Source organism: Pelophylax lessonae (genome assembly GCF_965119305.1).
Source record: "Pelophylax lessonae genome assembly, chromosome: 4".
In the NCBI taxonomy this organism is placed as follows: domain Eukaryota; kingdom Metazoa; phylum Chordata; class Amphibia; order Anura; family Ranidae; genus Pelophylax; species Pelophylax lessonae.
In genome coordinates, this window is record NC_138771.1 from 410,914,976 (window position 1) to 410,933,794 (window position 18,819).

The 18,819-nt window shown below is 47.7% G+C and overlaps 1 protein-coding gene across 1 annotated transcript in view; it reads left to right on the top strand.

Moving 5' to 3' along the window:
* The window catches only part of NUDCD2 (NudC domain containing 2), a 60,445-nt gene that overhangs the window by 22,696 nt on the left and 18,930 nt on the right, over positions 1 to 18,819 (top strand). Inside the window, exons 2-3 of the mRNA XM_082256908.1 lie at positions 4,448 to 4,496; positions 11,647 to 11,798. Of these exons, the coding sequence (XP_082113034.1) occupies positions 4,448 to 4,496; positions 11,647 to 11,798 (201 nt within the window). The remainder of the gene's footprint in view (positions 1 to 4,447; positions 4,497 to 11,646; positions 11,799 to 18,819) is intronic.

The window sequence follows — 18,819 nt, forward strand, 5'->3', positions numbered from 1 at the left end:
ACCTATTTGGCCTATCTGGGTGTGTTCTGGACTTGGCCTCAGCCAGGGTGTTCCTCCCATGGGACGAGTTCCAAAATCTGTCCACACAAGACCTCTGCAAAGAGAGATTCTTGCCATGTGGAGCAAGAATCCACAGTCTCTAGAAAATCTGATCCCGTTGAGTCTTGATACGTGAGGGTCCCTGGTTTGGTGGCTTCGCTCTCTTGCTCTAAGACAGAGTAAATGCTTCCTTCCCCTCCCCTGTACTGGATGGCGGTCACCACGGATGCCAGCCTTTCCGAGTGGGGTGGCATTTTTTGGCACGGATTGTGCTCAGGGTGTCTTAACTCTGGAAATATCCAGGCTACCGATCAATATACTGAACATTTCCTCTGGAGGTGTTTTTCATCAGTTGTGTCTGCGGTGGGGAACTCCTGAGTTGGTCCTGTTGACATCTTGTCTCAATAGGAAGATGCTTGGGTTTGTGGCACGGTCTCGGGATCCTCTGGTCCACACCACAGATGCACTGGTGTCTCTTTTGGGGCCAGTATCTTCTTGTATATGTCTTTCCTCTTCCAGAACTCCTGCTTAGGCTCGAGGCAGAAGGGATTATGGCCATTCTAGTGGCTCCAGACTGGCCTCGCCAGTCTTGGTACGCAAATCTGATATGGTTGGTCGTCGATACTCCTTGGAAACTTCCTCTTAGAGAGGAGATCTGTTGGCTCAAGGGCTTTAATGGCTTGGCTGTCAGAAGCCAGGTGCTGAAGGATAGAGGGTTGTCTGAATCTGTGATTCCCATGCTTTTGCAAGCTAGTAAATCTACTCCTAGGTATATTTACCATTGCGTTTTGAAGAGCGTACTTTAGGGATGTGAATCTCTTGGGATTCACCCTCGCTCCTTTTCAGTGTCTCTGAGTTTGGCTTCCTCCAACGAGGTGTTGAGCAGCGTCTGGCCTCGGGTACCATCAAGGGCCAGGTTTGGCCTTGGCGATTTGCTATTGTCCTTTGGCTATGCTTCTGTGGTTCGCACCTTTGTTCAGGGGGTTCGCTACTTGGCTCCCCCAGTGCGGTCTCCATTCTCCTTGTGGGATCCCAATTTGGTGCTGTCGGTTCTTCAGTAACCGTCGTTGGAACATATTCGTGAGATGCCTCTGCTTACGTTTTCCCATAAGGTAGCTTTCTTGGTGGCTTTTTCTTCTGCACGGAGGGTGTCTGAGCTGGCTGCTTGTCTTGTCGTTCACCTTACTTGGTGGTTCACCGAGATTAAGTGGTGCTTCATCCCTGCCAGTTGTTCCTTCCTAATGTCGTCTCTGGTTTCCATTTAAATAAAGACATTGTGTTGCCTTCCTTGTGTCCTAAACCTAAGCACCCTAAAGAGATTGCCCGAACCACATCCAAAGAATGTAAGGCAATCAGGGTGTACCTGGTGGCGACGAGTCGTTCTATTAATCAAATTTACTGTTTCTCCTTACGGATGGACCCCCGTAAGGGGCTGGCCACGTTTGCTGCGCTAAAAAATTTTTTTTATATCTGTATACACACATATATATATATATATATATATATAGTGACATGTTATTTTCATTTCCGCTCATTTTTTACATCCATGACCTTGGAAACAGGTGCAGGATGGGTCAAGCTATTCATGCCTCTAATGTATATTTTTTCTGTGTTTGTTTGTGGAATTTTCTTCTTTAGGTAAGAAAATAAAGGGACTAATAGACAAATCCCTGACGAAGATTGGAACTAAAAGTTTGTTTATTCTCTCGAAACGCGTTGGATTAATGCTCTCCTTCACCTAGGGTTGCACCCCGGTGTGGGAGAGATACTATATCCCTTGCTTTCTTGCACAGTTTCACCATTCTTGTCTATTTCCATTTTTGTATGGCTTAGATATATGTCACATGTTTTTGTGATCCATGGCCTGCCGTGGTTTTCCACAATTGGCCAGGGAACCTGTTATATCCATGTATTCATGACATGATATATTGTTTTTAACCAATAAATTATCATATTTTATTTATTTTGTTTTTTCATATGTTATTGCCTTAAAAATCCCTCCCCTTTCTCAGAGGAGATCAACACTGTATAGTGTTAGTTTTTAGCATCGAATTTTTGGGATGATGGCAATTTGAGGCACCAATCACCTGGAATCAATTTCTGTAGGCCACGTTTGCTGCAACCATTTCCAGATGGATCAGGCAGACAGTGGTGCAGGCCTATTCCATCAAGGGTCAGGATCCTCCTTTTCCCTGTTAAGGCACATTCTACGTGGGCGCTTAGTGCCTCTTGGGCCTTCTGTCGCCAGGCGTCAGTGGTGCAGGTTTGCAAAACGGACACCTGCTCGTCCGTGCTCACTTTCACAAAATTGTATAAGGTGGATGTGTCAGCATCTATGGATGCTTCCTTTGGCCGCAAGGTTCTCCAGGCTGCTGTTGGTGAGGATTTGTCCTCTTTGAGGGTGTACTTTTTTGTCAGAGGAGCTCCAGTTGTTCTGGTTGAGCTCCTGTTTTACCTGGCTGGCTACAATTAGCCTTTGAGAAGTTTGTTTATTGCTGTCTTCTTCCCATCCTTCACTTGCGTTGGGACGTCCCAAGGGTCAAGAAGATATGAAGCTGTGTTCGTCATTGAATGAAAGAGAAAACTGGATTTTGGTCTTACCGGAAAAACCTTTTCTCAGATGTTCATGTTTTTACCCACCAGCCCTTTGGGAGAAGAGAAGCTGAAGGTGAAGCTGAAGTCTTGTCTGTGTTCCCTTACCTTCTTCAGGTTGTGCCGGCACGGAGTTGGTGGAAGCTTAGGGTGAGAGGCTTAGGCCACAATGCTCTTTGAGGAGGGAGTGACCCTTTATGCTGCCACCTTGCTGGAGCCTGGAAAGAAATCGGTCAGTTTCCTGGGCTGTGCAGCACAGGGTTGATGCCAGGTACCAGTGCCTTTTAGTCATTGTGCAGACCAGGCTGTGAATGCTGGTCCTCTCTAGGAGCTTCAAGACTTTGCAGCTGTCATATATTGTGGCTGTGTATAAAGAAAAAGAGGAAATAACCTCGCTAGGTAAAAGAAAAAGAAGCAGCAGCTTCAAGTGTGACAGCACCAAACAGTAAATAAATTATAACAAGCTGCGCTAAAACAATAGTACGTGCTGTGATCACACGTGTGTGTATATAAAGTCCCAATAGTCTTTTGACACAAGTGTATTCCTCAATAAACAAGAATCTTCAACTAAGATGGGACCTCTTCCAGTCATACAATCTGCTTACCAGATATTGGTGAATAATTAGCCAATTCCAAAAGTTAACTCTCAACAACACCGAATGGCTCCCTTGTAAATGGTGATCCACTGTATTCCGAATAACCTGGATCATAAGGCCTCAACCACTATTGGATCATACATGTGAAAAAAAGAAAAAAAGGGTCCCATAGCGTAATACTGTTACAAATGTGTAAACATGGAAAAGGGAACCCGAAAGGTGCAAGTGTGTATAAATCGCATATATTGTGGCTGGCCATGCCCCCCCCCCCCCCATTGGTAAATACTTGTAAATGGATGCAGACCCTGCAACGTTTCTCATTAGGACACTTAGTGTACATCAGATAATTATAATGAACCAGTCCCATTCAGAATCAGTTCGCAAACACGGTCAAACAAGCCGCTATTTCTTCAGAGTAACAAAAGTAAGAAATATGCTACAAAGTTTGTTAAAATCTCTACGGAGTATATTGGTCACTCAGAGGGGAATTTTTTTTTTTTCTCAACCATAGTGGAGTTGCTCTTTAAAGTCTAGCTGTCATAGGAAATGTACATAGGTTGCCATTTATGACCTAGTTTTTGAAATGCTACTTCGATGGCTGTCATGATGATGCTTAATGAATATTCTGTTCTGGGTCTGTTCTCTCCATGACTATTAGTAAAAACCTTTTTACTGTCACTGATAAAACTTCTTTGTTGGTGGCATGTAAGTGCAGACTGTGGGGTAAATTGTTGAAATGATCCACCGACTGTATGGTGTGTGGGTTTTTTTTTTTTTTTTTTTATTTCCTCCATCTTTACAGTGAAGTAATGACAACCAATTGCAGCTGCCAGCATTTAACTGAACATGGTCTGCTTTCGGAAAACAGCTGTGACATAAACCTTTCCTGGCCCTTTCTGCATGCTCCTTAAAAACAAATCTAAACTTAAAAAATTATTTAGAGAGTTAACAAATTTACTGATGCTGCTAGACAAGGTCTTGAAATCCACCAGGCTTCAATGACCTCTGGCCATGAAGTGGTTTAAGACTGCAATTAGTAGTTGTATATTAGAACACCTTCAAATGTAAAGCTCTCAGGGTGCTCTGTAAGGTATGTGAAAGTACTTGTAGGCACATCTAGGTTCAACGTGTGCACAAGATCATGTTCACAATTTCGCACTCCTATTTTAAGAATGAGTTAACTTGTTGATTACGTCTTTCTTTCTTCTTTTTTCCTCCAGGGACGGCTTTATGATTCTACAATAAGTGATGAAAGTACATGGACTTTAGGTAAGAAATGTTATTCTAAATGATAAAATACACTGTTGCAGATAGTTCTTGGCCCAATTCTCCTATTGGCTACAACTCTCGCAGTGATTTGAAAGTGATCTCCAGCTTTTTAGTGAAATTTAAATAGTCTTTAGACCAAGCTGGTCCAAACAAGCAATTTACTTCACTAAGACATGCAGAAGCTCTCAGTACTGTAGGAACTGTGTGTAGTCTCAGCTACATACAGTATACAGCTCTGTATTCCGGCAGTGGGATAGAAACTTCCTGTCCTACTGCTGAAACAGTCAAGGGTGTGTCAAGGGTGTCTTAGTGAAAAAAGGGGAGCTTTTTTCTAAACCCCTATTCACACCTTCAATACACCTAATTCCCCTTTCACACTGTCCGTCCCGTCGGCGGACTCCGTTTTTCTCAGCGGGGGATCCATCCGCCGATCCCCCGCTGAGCAGGCAGATGGCAGCTCTGTCTTCGCTCTGTGTGCGGAGACAGAGCTGTCAGGTTCCCGCTGTCCTCTATGGTAGAATCGGATGAGAACGGCAGACCTGTCAGTTCTCATCCGATGCGGTCCGCCAGACAGATGGAAAATAGGGTTTGACGGACAGGATCGGATGTCAGCGGACATGTCTCCGCTGACATCCGCTGCCCCCTAGAGATGCATGGGGCATCCGTTTAAATCCGCCTAAAAATCTGACAGGCGGATCTGAATGGTCCGCATGTGTGAAAGGGGCCTTACTTTGCAGAAATCCATTCCTTCTAATTGTCCCTGTTCACACTTGTATACTCAGTGGCCCTTTGCTCTACACCCTACACTTGAAAAAGTACATGAGCCTCTTTTAAGCATAGCCTGGCTTTTTGGGCTCCATAGATTTCAATGGGAACACCTGTAAACACCTTGCGCATTTTCATTCCGGAAGAATTTCTCTCCTCCTTTGAAACTGTTCTCTCCTTTCCCTGTTTAGCACAGGAAACAAACTCCTAAAGCTTTATACATGTGTAAATATGCCTCAAGAGATGCTTCAAAATACACTCTGTTCAGGTGTTCTGTGAATGCAGGCTAAAGCATGGTATTTTTGTAGCCCCCATGGCAAATGGGTTTTTCTCTTGCGTCCTCCGACAGTCGCCGCCTCCTCTAAGTCATCACTATTGGGTATTGACTTCCGCTCCGCAGGAGTAGCTAGGCATAAGACTTAGGCAAAAGAACAAAAGAATTTGCATAGACACACCCATGTTGGCTGTCCCACTGGTCAATACCCCCCTGCAGTGATCACTCCCAACTCAGTTTGTTTCTGCCTAGCGTCAGGAGTAGTTAGGCTTTCCCTGTGCTGGGGCTACAGTCTCAGCCTTTCTAATCTTCTTTTTTATTTTCTTTTAAAGATGTCAGTTTTTTCTTGTTATACTAGCTGTTTCTTTTGTCAGCTTTAGTTTTTAGTCGATTCTTCGGATGAAGATGGATTCATGCGGAGCTGGGAATTGGACTGACCGCCCTGGTTCTCCAGGGCAGAGGGTCAGAGGGACCCCCAGCCCGCCATCGAGCGTTTAGCCATGGTTCGTCCTGGCATTATGAACGACCCATCCCTGCTCGCAGCAGGGATGCAGCTGTGAGGTGGCTACCTCACTGGACTCATCTGCGATACTGTAGTGTGTTGTCCTTGGCTAACGGCATTCCCTGTCAGATGAGGACAGCGGCTTTCCGTTCTGAGAGGCACTCCATGCCATCTGGTACAGGTAAGTACTTCTGTGTGGGGCCTCTGTCTGGGGTGGCAGTCCTGTGTTGCTGTGTGTCCCCCATGTCTGTGCCTGTGTGGGGCTCCCGGTGGCGATCCCTGCGGGGGTCTTTTGTACATGCGCTGTGGTGCTGTGTATTGTTGGGGGCCCTGTGTCACTTCGGTGTTTTTCTGGGGGTGCAGACGATGTGTGTGGCGGCCGCAGCGGGGTAAAACCGCGCAGTCCACCATTTGTAATATGGGCAAGCATGTCTGGCTTCACTATGGGCTACATTACATGCTGTTTTGGCGCCATCTTGCGTGTGGCAGACCGATCGTTCCGAGCACATGTTCAGCGGCCATTTTCCTGAAGCCTCCCATTCAGTTCTATAGGCAGCCATTTTCCCTGGGTTATTGCAGCTTATAGTTCAGCCTCTTATGACCTCACTTCCTTTTCCTCTGAAGCAGCGATCGATGTGGTAACACTCTGTGGGGCTCTGCAGACTGTCTCTTCCATAACTTTCTGTTTTGTCATTCCTGGCTCAGTTTCTTCTCCTTTTGGGGCTCTTTAGTCACTGTACATAAAGCGGTGGGCTGCGCACTCCGCAGCGGTATTAAAGGGCCAGTACCTTTTATTGCACTGTTGTTTTCTAACTTGGGCAATGGAATCTCAGGATAGAAAATTTCCTCCAGCTCTGGTGGGGGACCCCAGTCCTGCTGGGGCCCCTGTTATACCTGATTTGGCCGCCGTAGTGGCGTCTTTAGTGTCGAAAATGGAGGTACTGATGGCTGAACGTGCTGCTAGGAAAAGACCCAGATTATCTATCTCCTCTGATTCAGATGGTGATGTGGCTGCTGCGGCGGGCGTGCCCTTTTCAGGGTCTTGCTCATCCTTGGACCCTCTGGGGTCTGAGGGGGAGGCAGAGGTGGAGGGGGTTGATGTTTCTCCCCCGGGGTCGCCTGAAGAACGCGCGACCATGGATGAGTTGATTGTTTCTGTAAAAGAAACACTACACTTGGAGGATGAGCCCAGTCCTCCGGGCATTGTGTCCTCCTTCGGTACACATAGGACCCGCAAGTCGGTGCAGGTTTTTCCCTGCTCCGCTGAGTTTCTTTAAACTGTGAATAAACTGTGGCGCACTTGAAAACGTCCATTCATGGTTCCTAGTCGGTTTAAACTACTTTATCCCTTTGCGCCGGCTACGGAATCGCGATGGTGTGTGCCTCCACTGGTGGATCACACTGTGGCCGTGTTAAACAAGGCTACCTTGATTCCTACTGAGGAGACCCCGGTTTTTCGGGATCCCACGGACAGAAGGTTGGAGTCTCTAGCCTGCCATTCCTACACGTTGGCGGGTTCCTTGCTCAAACCTGTTTTTGCGTCCGTTCTGGTGGCTCAGGCGGTGGCTGATTGGACTAAGGTGCTTAGATGCAACCTCGCGTCTGGTTCTGCCCCCCCTGCCACGCTGGCTATGGTGGATCAAATTCACCAAGGAGTCATGTATTTGTGCGATGCGGCCTTAAATGAGGCCCCTTTGGTAGCACGCCTATTTAGTGTTGCGGTGCTTAACCGATGACTGATCTGGCGGAAGAGCTGGTCGGCTGACCAGACATCACGGAACATAGTCGCTGATTTTCCCTATGCTGGCTCTCGCCTTTTTGGCGAGGCGTTGGATACCTTGGTAAAAGGCGTCACGGGGGGCAAGAGCACCATGCTGCCCCAGAACCCGAAGAAAAAGTCCTTTCGTGGCAAGCGGGGTTCCGCCTCTCGACCCAATCAAGGGTCCTTTCGTGCCTTTCGGAATCAAACCAAGGGCAAGCCCTTCAAGGGCCAAGGTAGCCAGAAGGAGCCCTGGACGGGCAAGCAGAAGTCCGGCAATCCCGGTGCGGCGGGTCAATCCGCCTCTGCCTGAAGGGGCGCCCTCACCCATTTCTGGGGTGGGGGGACGTTTGCGCGGTTTCCTCCAACCTTGGCTGCTCCGAATTCCGGACAGGTGGGTTCAGGAAATCATTCGATCAGGGTACAAGATCTAATTCCTTTCGCGGCCAGCGGACAGATTTTTTCCCTCAAATCTTCATTTGACCCCAGGGCGCCTGCAGGACCTGCATCAGGCGGTGCAGGACCTCCTTGCCCAGGGGGTGATTGTCCCGGTGCCTCATCGGGACAGGTTTCGGGGGTTTTATTCCAATCTGTTCACTGTGCCCAGAAAGGAGGGCAAGGTGCGTCCTATTCTGGACCTGATAGCGCTGAACCGCTTCGTGCGCGTTCGAAAGTTCCTTATGGAATCTCTCCGCTCGGTGGTGGCCTCCCTGAGTCCAGGGGAATTCCTGGCCTCTATAGACCTGAAGGATGCGTACCTACACATCCCTATTTTCGATGGTCACCAGAGGTACCTTCGGTTCGCAATAGCGGAGGACCACTATCAGTTTGTGGCGTTACCTTTCGGTCTCGCTTCGACTCCAAGGGTCTTTACCAAAGTGTTGGCGCCTGTTCTAGGCCTGCTAAGGGCTCAGGGCATTGCGGTCTTGGGATATCTGGACGGTCTCCTCTTAAGATCGAGTGTCCGCCAGGACCTACTGCGTGATCTGTCCACCACGGTACAGACGCTCCAGGAGTTCGGATGGACCATCAACGTACAGAAGTCGACCTTGTCTCCTTCGGTTCGTCTTTCCTATCTGGGAATGGTTCTGGACTCTGCTCAAGCAAAGGTGTTCTTGCCGGAGGACAAGCTCAGGACCTTACGGGACGAGATCAGGTCCCTCAGGGACAAGCCATCCTCGTCGCTCAGGACCTGCATGTCCCGTTCCTAGGGTTGATGGTATCGGCCTTCGAGGCGATACCCTTTGCTCAGTTTCACACACGGTTTCTTCAAGCGGAGATCCTGGCCAGGTGGGACAGACTAGCTCAGTCCTTGGATCTGAGTGTCTCATTGAGTCGCCGGACCAGAATGGATCTTCTGTTGTGGCTTCAGTCCCCGGCTGTGTCAGAGGGAAAATCCTTCCATCTGTTGCTGTGGACGGTGATTACCACGGATGCCAGCCTGTCGGGCTGGGTTGGAGTCCTGGGCAACCTGTCTGCCCAGGGCACTTGGTCGGGGGAGGGATCCTCCCTTCCGATCAACATATTGGAATTGAGGGCGATCAAACTCTGTCTCTTCCAGTGGTCGGATCGACTTCGGGGCCTTTAGGTTCAGGTACAGACGGACAATGCTACCGCGGTGGCTTACATAAACCACCAAGGGGGCACCAGGAGTGCCCGGGCGGCCGGGAGGTGACCGACATTCTGTCTTGGGCCGATACTCATGTCCCGGCAATCTCAGCAGTTCACATTCTGGGTGTGGAGAATTGGCAGGCCGACTATCTGAGAGGCAAGACCCTGGACCAGGGGGAATGGTCCCTGCACCCGGAGGTCTTCCAAATGCTGTGTGCGAAGTGGGGATCCCCGGACGTGGATCTGTTCGCGTCTCGGCTAAACCACAAGGTGGAAAGGTTCGTGGCAAGAACGCGCGATCCTCTGGCAGACGCCTCGGATGCGTTGGTGGCCCCGTGGCATCAGTATCGTCTGATGTATGCCTTTCCTCCGATTCAGTTGTTGTCCAGGTTCCTTCGCAGGTTAGCCTCGGAACCACACTTGGTGATTCTGGTAGCACCGGACTGGCCACGCCGGTCCTGGTACGCCGACGTTGTTCACCTGGCGGTGGCGCCTCCTTGGTGGCTGCCACTGCGGGAAGATCTCCTGTCTCAGGACCGATCTTCCATCCTGCTTTACAGTCGCTGGCTTTAACGGCCTGGCTGTTGAGACCCAGGTCCTGGGAGACAGGGGTCTCGCCCCTGAGGTCATTCCTACTCTAATCAAGGCTAGGAAGACCTCGTCTGGTAAAATCTATTACCGTACCTGGAAGGTTTATTTCGCCTGGTGTGAGTCCAGGGGGTTCTCCCCTCGCTCGTACTCGGTGTCGAGAGTGTTGGCTTTCCTCCAGACTGGTGTGGACCAGCGCCTGGCGCTGGCCACGATAAAGGGCCAGGTGTCTGCACTGGCTATTCTTTTCCAACGCCCTGTGGCATCTCATTCTTTAATTCGCACTTTCATTCAAGGTGTGCGACATTTGGCTCCTCCTAGGAGGGAGCCTTTACCTCCATGGGACTTGAACTTGGTTCTGTCCGTGTTTCAGCGTGCTCCCTTTGAAAACATCCGGGAGATATTGTTGCCTCTGCTGTCTAAGAAGGTTGCCTTTTTGGTGGCGATCACTTCGGCTCTCAGAGTGTCGGAGCTGGCGGCGTTGTCTTGCCGCTCTCCCTACTTGGTGAGCCACAAGGATAAGGTGGTCTTGCGACCTCATTCGTCTTTTCTTCCTAAGGTGGTCTCCGAGTTTTACCTTAATGAGGACACTGTCCTGCCTTCGCTTTGTACGAAGCCTAACCATCCTAAGGAGGTTGCGTTGCATTCCTTGGATGTTGTCAGGGCGATCAGGGTTTACCTGTCGTCTACGGAATCCTTTCGGAAGACAGATTCCCTCTTTGTCCTTCCTGAGGGACCCCGGAAGGGCATGGCTGCGTCTGCAGCGACCATTGCCAAATGGATCAGACAGACCATTGAACAGGCCTATGCTTTGAAGGAACGGGTTTCACCCTTCCCTGTTAAAGCGCACTCTACCAGATCTTTGAGTGCGTCCTTGGCCTATTGGCATCGTGCCTCGGTGGCCCAGGTGTTCAAGGCTGCGACTTGGTCATCGGTGCACACCTTTTCCAAATTCTATAAGGTGGATGTTCTGGCATCAGCGGATGCCTCCTTTGGCCGCAAAGTTCTCAGTGTGGCAGGGCCATGAAGGACCCTTGTGTTTTTTTGTGAGTCCCTGGCTGTTGGGGTGTTATCCACTGGGTTATTTGCTTTCCTGGGCTGTTGCTCCTGTTGAGCCTTGTTTTCTGTCGCCCAGAAGGTTCTCTTACTGTGCGTGTAAGGTTCCTTTCTCTGATGTGGGTACTGCGTTGCCTTTTCTACGGTTGCGTCTCCCACCCCTCATGTCTACACTGCTTTTGGGACTGCTTATTTTTATCCCAATAGTGATGACTTAGAGGAGGCGGCGACTGTCAGAGGACGTAAGAGAAAATGGAATTTTTGTAAAATCTTACCTGTAAAATTCCTTTCTCTGAGTCCTCCGACAGTCGCCGCCCCTCTTTTGGGGTTTTCTTGTACACTTACTGCTATGCTACCAAACTGAGTTGGGAGTGATCACTGCAGGGGGGTATTGACCAGTGGGACAGCCCCCATGGGTGTGTCTATGCAAATGCTTTTGTTCTTTTGACTAAGTCTTATGCCTAGCTACTCCTGCGGAGCGGAAGTCAATACCCAATAGTGATAACTTAGAGGAGGCGGCGACTGTCGGAGGACTCAGAGAAAGGAATTTTACAGGTAAGATTTTACAAAAATTCAGTTTTTCTTTGCTTTACAGAGGACAAAAAACTTATACGAATAGTATTAACCAAGTCCAATCGTGATGCAGGCAATTGCTGGCCCTCCTTACTGGAAGGAGAATACTCTGCTGATCCATGGCTTCAGGATCAGATGCAAAAGAAGTTAACATTAGAAAGATTTCAAAGAGAGGTATTGTCTACTCTTTTTCACATTTTAGTTTTGTTTTTTCTATTTTGGGTTTTTAGAATTTGTTTAAAAAACAAATATGAATACATGAATCAAATAATAAAGCATTTTGCAAACCGCACATTTGAGCTCCTTCTGTTATATATGCCAAATTATAAAAAAATTTGTTTAACTGCTCTTGCAGTTCATATATTCCTGCAATACTGCCTAGCCAGGCAGATAACTGGGTCTTGTTTTTCTGTTTTTTCAGCTTATGTTTCCTGTGCCACCTCTGGGCTCTCTGTACTAAAGTGATGATGCCGATTTATGGTCCAGTTTATTTTTATGGTTTTTAGAACAGTTTTACCTCCAACTTCAGGACACAGCCATGGGAGCAAATTTTGCTCCATGTTATGCCAACATTACAATGGGATACCGGGAAGAAACATGGATTTGGCACCATAATCCCTTATCTAAGCACAATTGTCTATTATGGCAGATTTATAGACGATATGTGACGCATTTGGAAGGGTAATTTAGATGAGTTCCAAGCCTTTGTATCCCACTGCAACAACTCCTTGGGCTTAAAATCCATGGGCCTGAAATCCACGTCTGTCATCGATCCACCCAAGCTCGTCTTTTTGGACTTGGGGCTTGGTTATGAGGGTGACACAATTGTTTCCCCGTAACCACTGTAAACCCACCAGTGGAAATAACATTATTCTAGTTGCCACCATCCGTCATGGTTAGACAACATCCCAAGTGGACAGTTCCACAGCTTACGTCAGAACTCTACCAAATCTGACGAGTATGAAACACAAGGCCAAACCCTTATCCTGAAGTTCCATGAAAAAGGTTATCCAGTGCCTCTATTGACTGAATCTTTTAAAAAAAAATGCACTTTCATCTTCTATTCACTATAGAAACGCCAAGGTAACTGGTAACAGAGACCAAATCAACTAAGTTTGTCACGGAATATAATGACCAGTATTGCAAAATTACAAGTACTGTATCATCAAACATTGGAATGTCCTAAAGTTAGACCCTAAATTAGCTCCGCACTACCTTCTGCCCCCCCCCAATTTCAATGATATTCCAAATGTGCACAATATTCAATAATAAACAATATCAAATTGGTATATTGCCTATGTTATCCTGTATGACTTCCAATAACCTCGTGATGCAAGTGTTTAAAAATGTAATAGCGCCTCATAAGCAACACCTATTTGTTTGGTAGATTACCAAATCTGATGGCAGCTTTACTCACTGGAAAACTCAATTCACTGGTAGGAGGCGCCATTTATAACTAGTTCTGTTTCTCCCCAGTAATTTCTTGAACTCTACATGTAACTTTGGTTCGGTGGGAGGGGAGCCTATGGTCAAAAACTGGCACAATCCCCTACAACAAGTGGAGTGTATTGAAAGGGGGGTCCCAACATATCCCTAGATAGGGAGACTGTGGGAAAAGAAGGGCCATTATCGACCACTACAATATAAATTACAAAATACAAGAAATGCATATGAAAAAGAACACGTTCATAAAAACATTCATTATCACATCTGCTGGTTAGGGATGAGCATTGGCGTGTTTGAGTTCGTACGTGCCTGATCCCGCCAGGAAGCTGACACTGCACTCCGCTAATCACAGGCACAGATCGGGAAATGTCTCACTGCCTGTGATTAGTGGAGTGCAGTGTCGACTTCCTGGCGGGATGGGGCACGTAGCAACTCGAACACGCCTGAGGTCAGGTCCAACAAGGGGTGAAAGGAAGGGGGAATGGGGAAAAGGGGGTAAAAGGTGGGGGAGGGTAAAACGCATAATAAACATACGGGGGTGATCATGGAACTTAAATATCCATTCACAAGTGCAAATACCTCACGGGAAGATCAAAAAGTATGTACGTCAGACATTTACCATGCCTGATATAAAATATATCCAACAAGGAAATGTGTGTCCACGATTATATAAGTAAATGTTAAAAACAAAAGGAAAAATCCCCCACATGTATGCGTCGTCCAATTGGAAAAATAATATATAGAACAGCACCTATTTAGTGAAAGTGATGGTAACTACGGATAAGTATTAAAAGCAAAAGGGCATGTTGTTTGCACATTGGAGCTCGCTTACCAACAATATAGAAATAATGGATCAAAAACATTTATTGACGAAAAGGGGATTGGGGCAGAGAGAAGAATAATTAATCTATTCTGGATGCTTTTGCTTTTTTTGCTTATGCATAATGTTTGTTTTTGATGGCTCCCGCCACTACCTCCAAGGGCAGGGGATTGCAATGGGGACTAAGTGTGCCCTGTTGTATGCCAATCTGTACCTTTGGGAAGGGGGTAGGAGTGATTAATTCAGTTTCACAGTACCTCAGTCACATTGATGTGTGGTATAGGTACATAGATGACATTTTCATCCTGTGGTCAGGCCCGAGGGATTTTCTCAAGGAATTTGTGCATAAATTTGAATGATATCTTCAATTTGCAATTTACATTTGTGCATGATGACCACCAAATTTCCTTTTTGGACCTCAATATATAAAAGGGACCTAATAACTGCATAGCCTCAACACTTTATCATAAACCCACAGCAACTAATGCCATGCTGCATGCATGGAGTAGCCACCCCAAACATGTTATTCATGGCAGTACTATAGAATTCGCAGAAACTTCATGGAACCCGAGACTTTTGAACAGGAAGCACAACCTTTACGTAAACGCTACCTAAATAAGGGTTATAGTCAGAAATGTGTTAAACGTGCATACCAGAAAGCTAAATACAGTGCACAAGACATTTTTCCTTTTTTCAGAGGGACCAAAGAGCACCCCTGAATAGGACTAGATTGATTACTAAATTGAACGGCCAAGATGAACGGGTCCAAAAAATCTCTAAAAAAAAAAAACAGTGGCATGATCTTGCGGAGGATGATATATTGAAAGAATTTGTGGACCCAAAAGCTACTATTACTCATAAACATAATTAATCCATAAAGGTATAGTTACATCAAGTCATTACCTAAGAGGAGGGAGAAGGGATCTCTGCAGTAAAATCCCTAGGTACTTTTCCCTGTGGCAACTGTTAAAAGGGTTGTAAAGTCAGAAGGTTTTTTATCTTAATGCATTCTGTGCAGTAAGATAAAAAGCCTTCTGTGTGCAGTAGCCCCCCCTCTCTATCTAGTGATGTCCACGAGTGCTTCAGCCATCTGGGACTCTCTCTCTCCTGATTGGCTGAGAGACAGCAGCTGTGCCATTGGCTCCCGCTGCTGTCAATCAAACTCAGCCAATCTGGAGAGAGAGGGGCGGGGCCGAAAGGCAGCTCTGTATTTGAATGGTTACACGGAGTTTCGGCTCGTGTGCCCTCATAGCAAGCTGCTTGCTATGGGGGCACTCAACAGGAGGGAGGGGCCAGTAGCCTCCAGTCAGGGACTCCAGAAGCGGAGGGTCGGGACGGGGCTGCTCTGTGCAAAATCATCTGCACAGAGCAGGTAAGCATAACATGTTTGCTATTTTATTAGAAAAAAAAAAACCAAGGCTATTCATTTACTTGAATACTGTCCATACATGGCTAACATATACCCCCCCCCCCCCCAGACTCTTACCTAGTGGAAACCCATCCCCCCCCCCCCCCCCCCCCAACATTTTGTATCATGCCAGACTATTGGTATAGTCTAAATTATGAAATGTTCTTGTCAAGCATTTTACATGGGGAAAACCAAGCGTCTTTTTGGGAACGCATACATGACCACGTTAAATGTACTAAAGGGGGCGATTTGGAGAGCCCAGTTGCTCACCATTTCGCTCAATTTCATGGTTACAAATTTGATGGTCTCCTTTTTTTTTTGGTGGACAATTTGAGGAGACTATCCTGCAGCGTGAATGCAGGTGGATCTTAAACCTCAATGCATGTTCAAAACCGGGGGGTAAACGATAAGTTGAGCTTTGCCCCATTTTTGGACACGTAATGTAGATTTCCGTTCCTTCTTTTTTCCTCTCCCTCTTCAGCTTTTCACTCCCCCCGCCCTTTTCGACCCCCCCCCCCTCTGCCATTCTTGGAGTATAGTACTTTACAAGATCGGAACATTTTAGCTTGAATTGTAATAGGGTACTTTTTGTTGGTTAGAATTAATATATATTGTGTCACTGGTGAGCAACGTCCTACTTGGTGGGTGTTCCCCTACTTACCTTTATTTTAGAGTTTGTTGTTAATTTTGTTTAGAGTTTTCTCTGGATTGTGATGGCTGGAGTGGTCGTGCCACTTCCAGCTTCGCTTCTGACTTAATGTCCAATGTCTGACGTCACTTCTAGTTCACACTAGATGTGCGTCATCGCCGCTGGAGAACGCCGCAACTTCCAGCCACCTCGTTCGAGACGCAGAGCACGAGATGGGGAATGGGAGGTGGAAGGAGGAGCCTTCCTCTGCCTCCCACTATTTAAAAGAGGCCCCGTGTCAGACTAACATGGCGGCGTCACATAGTGCTGCACTTGTGATTCGCCATTACGGCGAGTTTGTGTCACTTTTGAAGAAGTCTTGGTGAGTTCTCCTTTTTGTATTTTTCTATGATGGCTACTACTATAGATATTGATCCCTTTTTGAATTGTCACTTTTTTAATATTTCAGATGCACAGATTTTATGTTGTGGTTTTTGTCTCATTTAGGAATAGAGGTGACCTTTTTTCTTATGGTCCCCCTTTTTTGGTCCTCTTGTGGATTTGGGCCTTTTTGTCTCAGATCTCCACATACTTTTTCATTTAGACCCGTTATCTCTAAATCATTGGTAAACGAACTCTGTTTTGCAAACAACATGCCTTTTTACTTTTAATACTTATCCGTAGTTACTATCACTTTCACTAAATAAGTGCTGTTCTATATGTGATTTCTCTTACGTCCTCTGACAGTCGCCGCCCACTCATACAGTCTTCACCAATGGGTATTGACCTCTTATCCACAGGAGCAAGCTAGGCATAAGACTTGTTAAAAACAAAGCAATTTACATAGACACACCTACAGGGGGCTGTCCCACTGGTCCAATACCCCCGGCTAGCCTCATTCCCAATTCAGTTTGTCTTCTGCCTAGATAGGAGTAAGATAGACTTCCCTGTGCTGGGGCTACATGTCTCAGCCTTTCTTCTATTTTATTACTTTTATTTTCTGCAAGAGTGTTTTCTTTGCACTACTAGCTTTTTATTTGTTCTGCGCTTAGTTAGTCGGATCTTCGGAAGACTACGGCGTTTGCGGAGCTGGGAATCGGACTGGTCGTCCTGGTACTCCAGGACAGAGGATCTTGTGGAATCCCAGCCCGCCATCGAACGTTTAGCAGGCTATGCGTATGCCCTGGCCTCGCAAACGACCTGCCCCTGTCCTCTGGGGCGAACGCCCGCAAGGTGGTCACCTCGCCAGGATGCCTCAGTTGCGGTCTGACCGTGTGTGGCATTTGTCCTGTCTTTGACGGACGGCAACCCCGCCACCTGGGGTGGGAGGTTCCCGTCGTGGAGAGGCGCCCACGCCATCTTGGTCGGGTAAGTAGTACTCTGTGTGGGGCCTCTGTGTGGGAGGACAGTCTGCTGGGTCTATCCTCCCTCCCTCATGTCTGTGTCTGGGCTCGCATCCTCCTGGTCCCTGCTGGGAGTTACTGTGTGCGGAACACTGTGTGGGGGTTTGTGAGGGTCCCTACCCTGACGGCACTTTTTTGTATTTAATGTGGGTGTTCAGACATGTGGCGGCGGACCACTGCGGTAAAAAACCGCGGGTCCGCCATGTTGGGTATGGGCGGCTGTCTGGCCTCACTGTGGGCTCTTCAGCAGCCATTTTCCTCTGCAGTATTGGCGCCGTTCGGGCGCCATCTTGTGTGTGGCACGGTTCTCTGTTGACACGTGTTGGCTGCCATTTTCCCGGAGCCTCCCATTGCAATCATTAGGCATCCATTTTTCCTTAGCCTGTGCTTGCCTGGGTCTAGCGGTCTGACATCACTTCCTTTTCCTGCATACAGCGGAATCGTTCGGCAGAAGGGTAACGCTCCTGGGGGTCTTTCTTGCTGTTTGGGGGATATTCTCTTGCTATTAGTCCTTTTTTGATATCTGTGGGTGCTTCAGTTATGGTCCTGATTGCAGTGCATGTCGGCGTGTGTCGCCGCCATCGCGCCTTAAAGGGCCAGCGCCATACACACTTTTGTTTATTTTCGTGGGAGTCCCAGGACAGCAAACTTCCTCCCAGTCCTTGGTGGGTGATTCAGGTGCGCCTGAATCTTCTACTCTTACTGCGGCTCTTGCGACTTAGTATCCAAGGGGGCTTTAGTTATGTCAGAACGGGCTGTTTGGCTAAAGACCTGGGCTTTTTCACTATCCTCTGCTTCTGAGGTTGCTATGGTTGCATTGGACAGTATACCCTCTGAGGGGTCTCAGGCCTTCCGTTCGGATAGGGAGGTGGGGGGATGGGGGTCGGGATGATCCCCCCCCCCCCCCTGAGACGGCCAAAGAATGCGCTGCTATGTCTCCGCTTATTTCCTCGGTTTAAGAGACACTGCATTTAGAGGATGAGCCCACCCAGCGGGTAAGCAGTCTTCCTTGGGACTCACAGAACCTGAAAAGCAGCACAGGTATTCCTTGTCCCACTGAGTTTCGCGTGACGGTGAACAAACAATGGCGTACATTTAATGCGCCCTCTTGTGGTACCAAAACGGTTTCAATTCTGTTGCCCTTTCACGTCTCCTACGGATTCGGGATGGACCATGTCCCCTAAAGTGGATCGCACGGGGTCCAGGTTAAACAAGGCCACTCATGTCCTCAGAGGATTCTCCAGTGTTCAGCGCTCAAACGCACTCTGGAGGCGGATTCCGACCCTCCGACTACTGTGGAGATGGTGGAGCAGATGCGTCTGGCAGGTTTTTTGTACCTGTGTGACGCGGCCTTGGAGGAGGCTCCTCTAGCGGCTCGGCTGTCTGGTGTCACGGTGCTGCTCCATCGTTTAATGCACAAAAATGTTGCTCATGTTGCATACTCCTCAAGGTGCCACATCCCAAAAATGCAAAATCAAACCAAAAGGGGT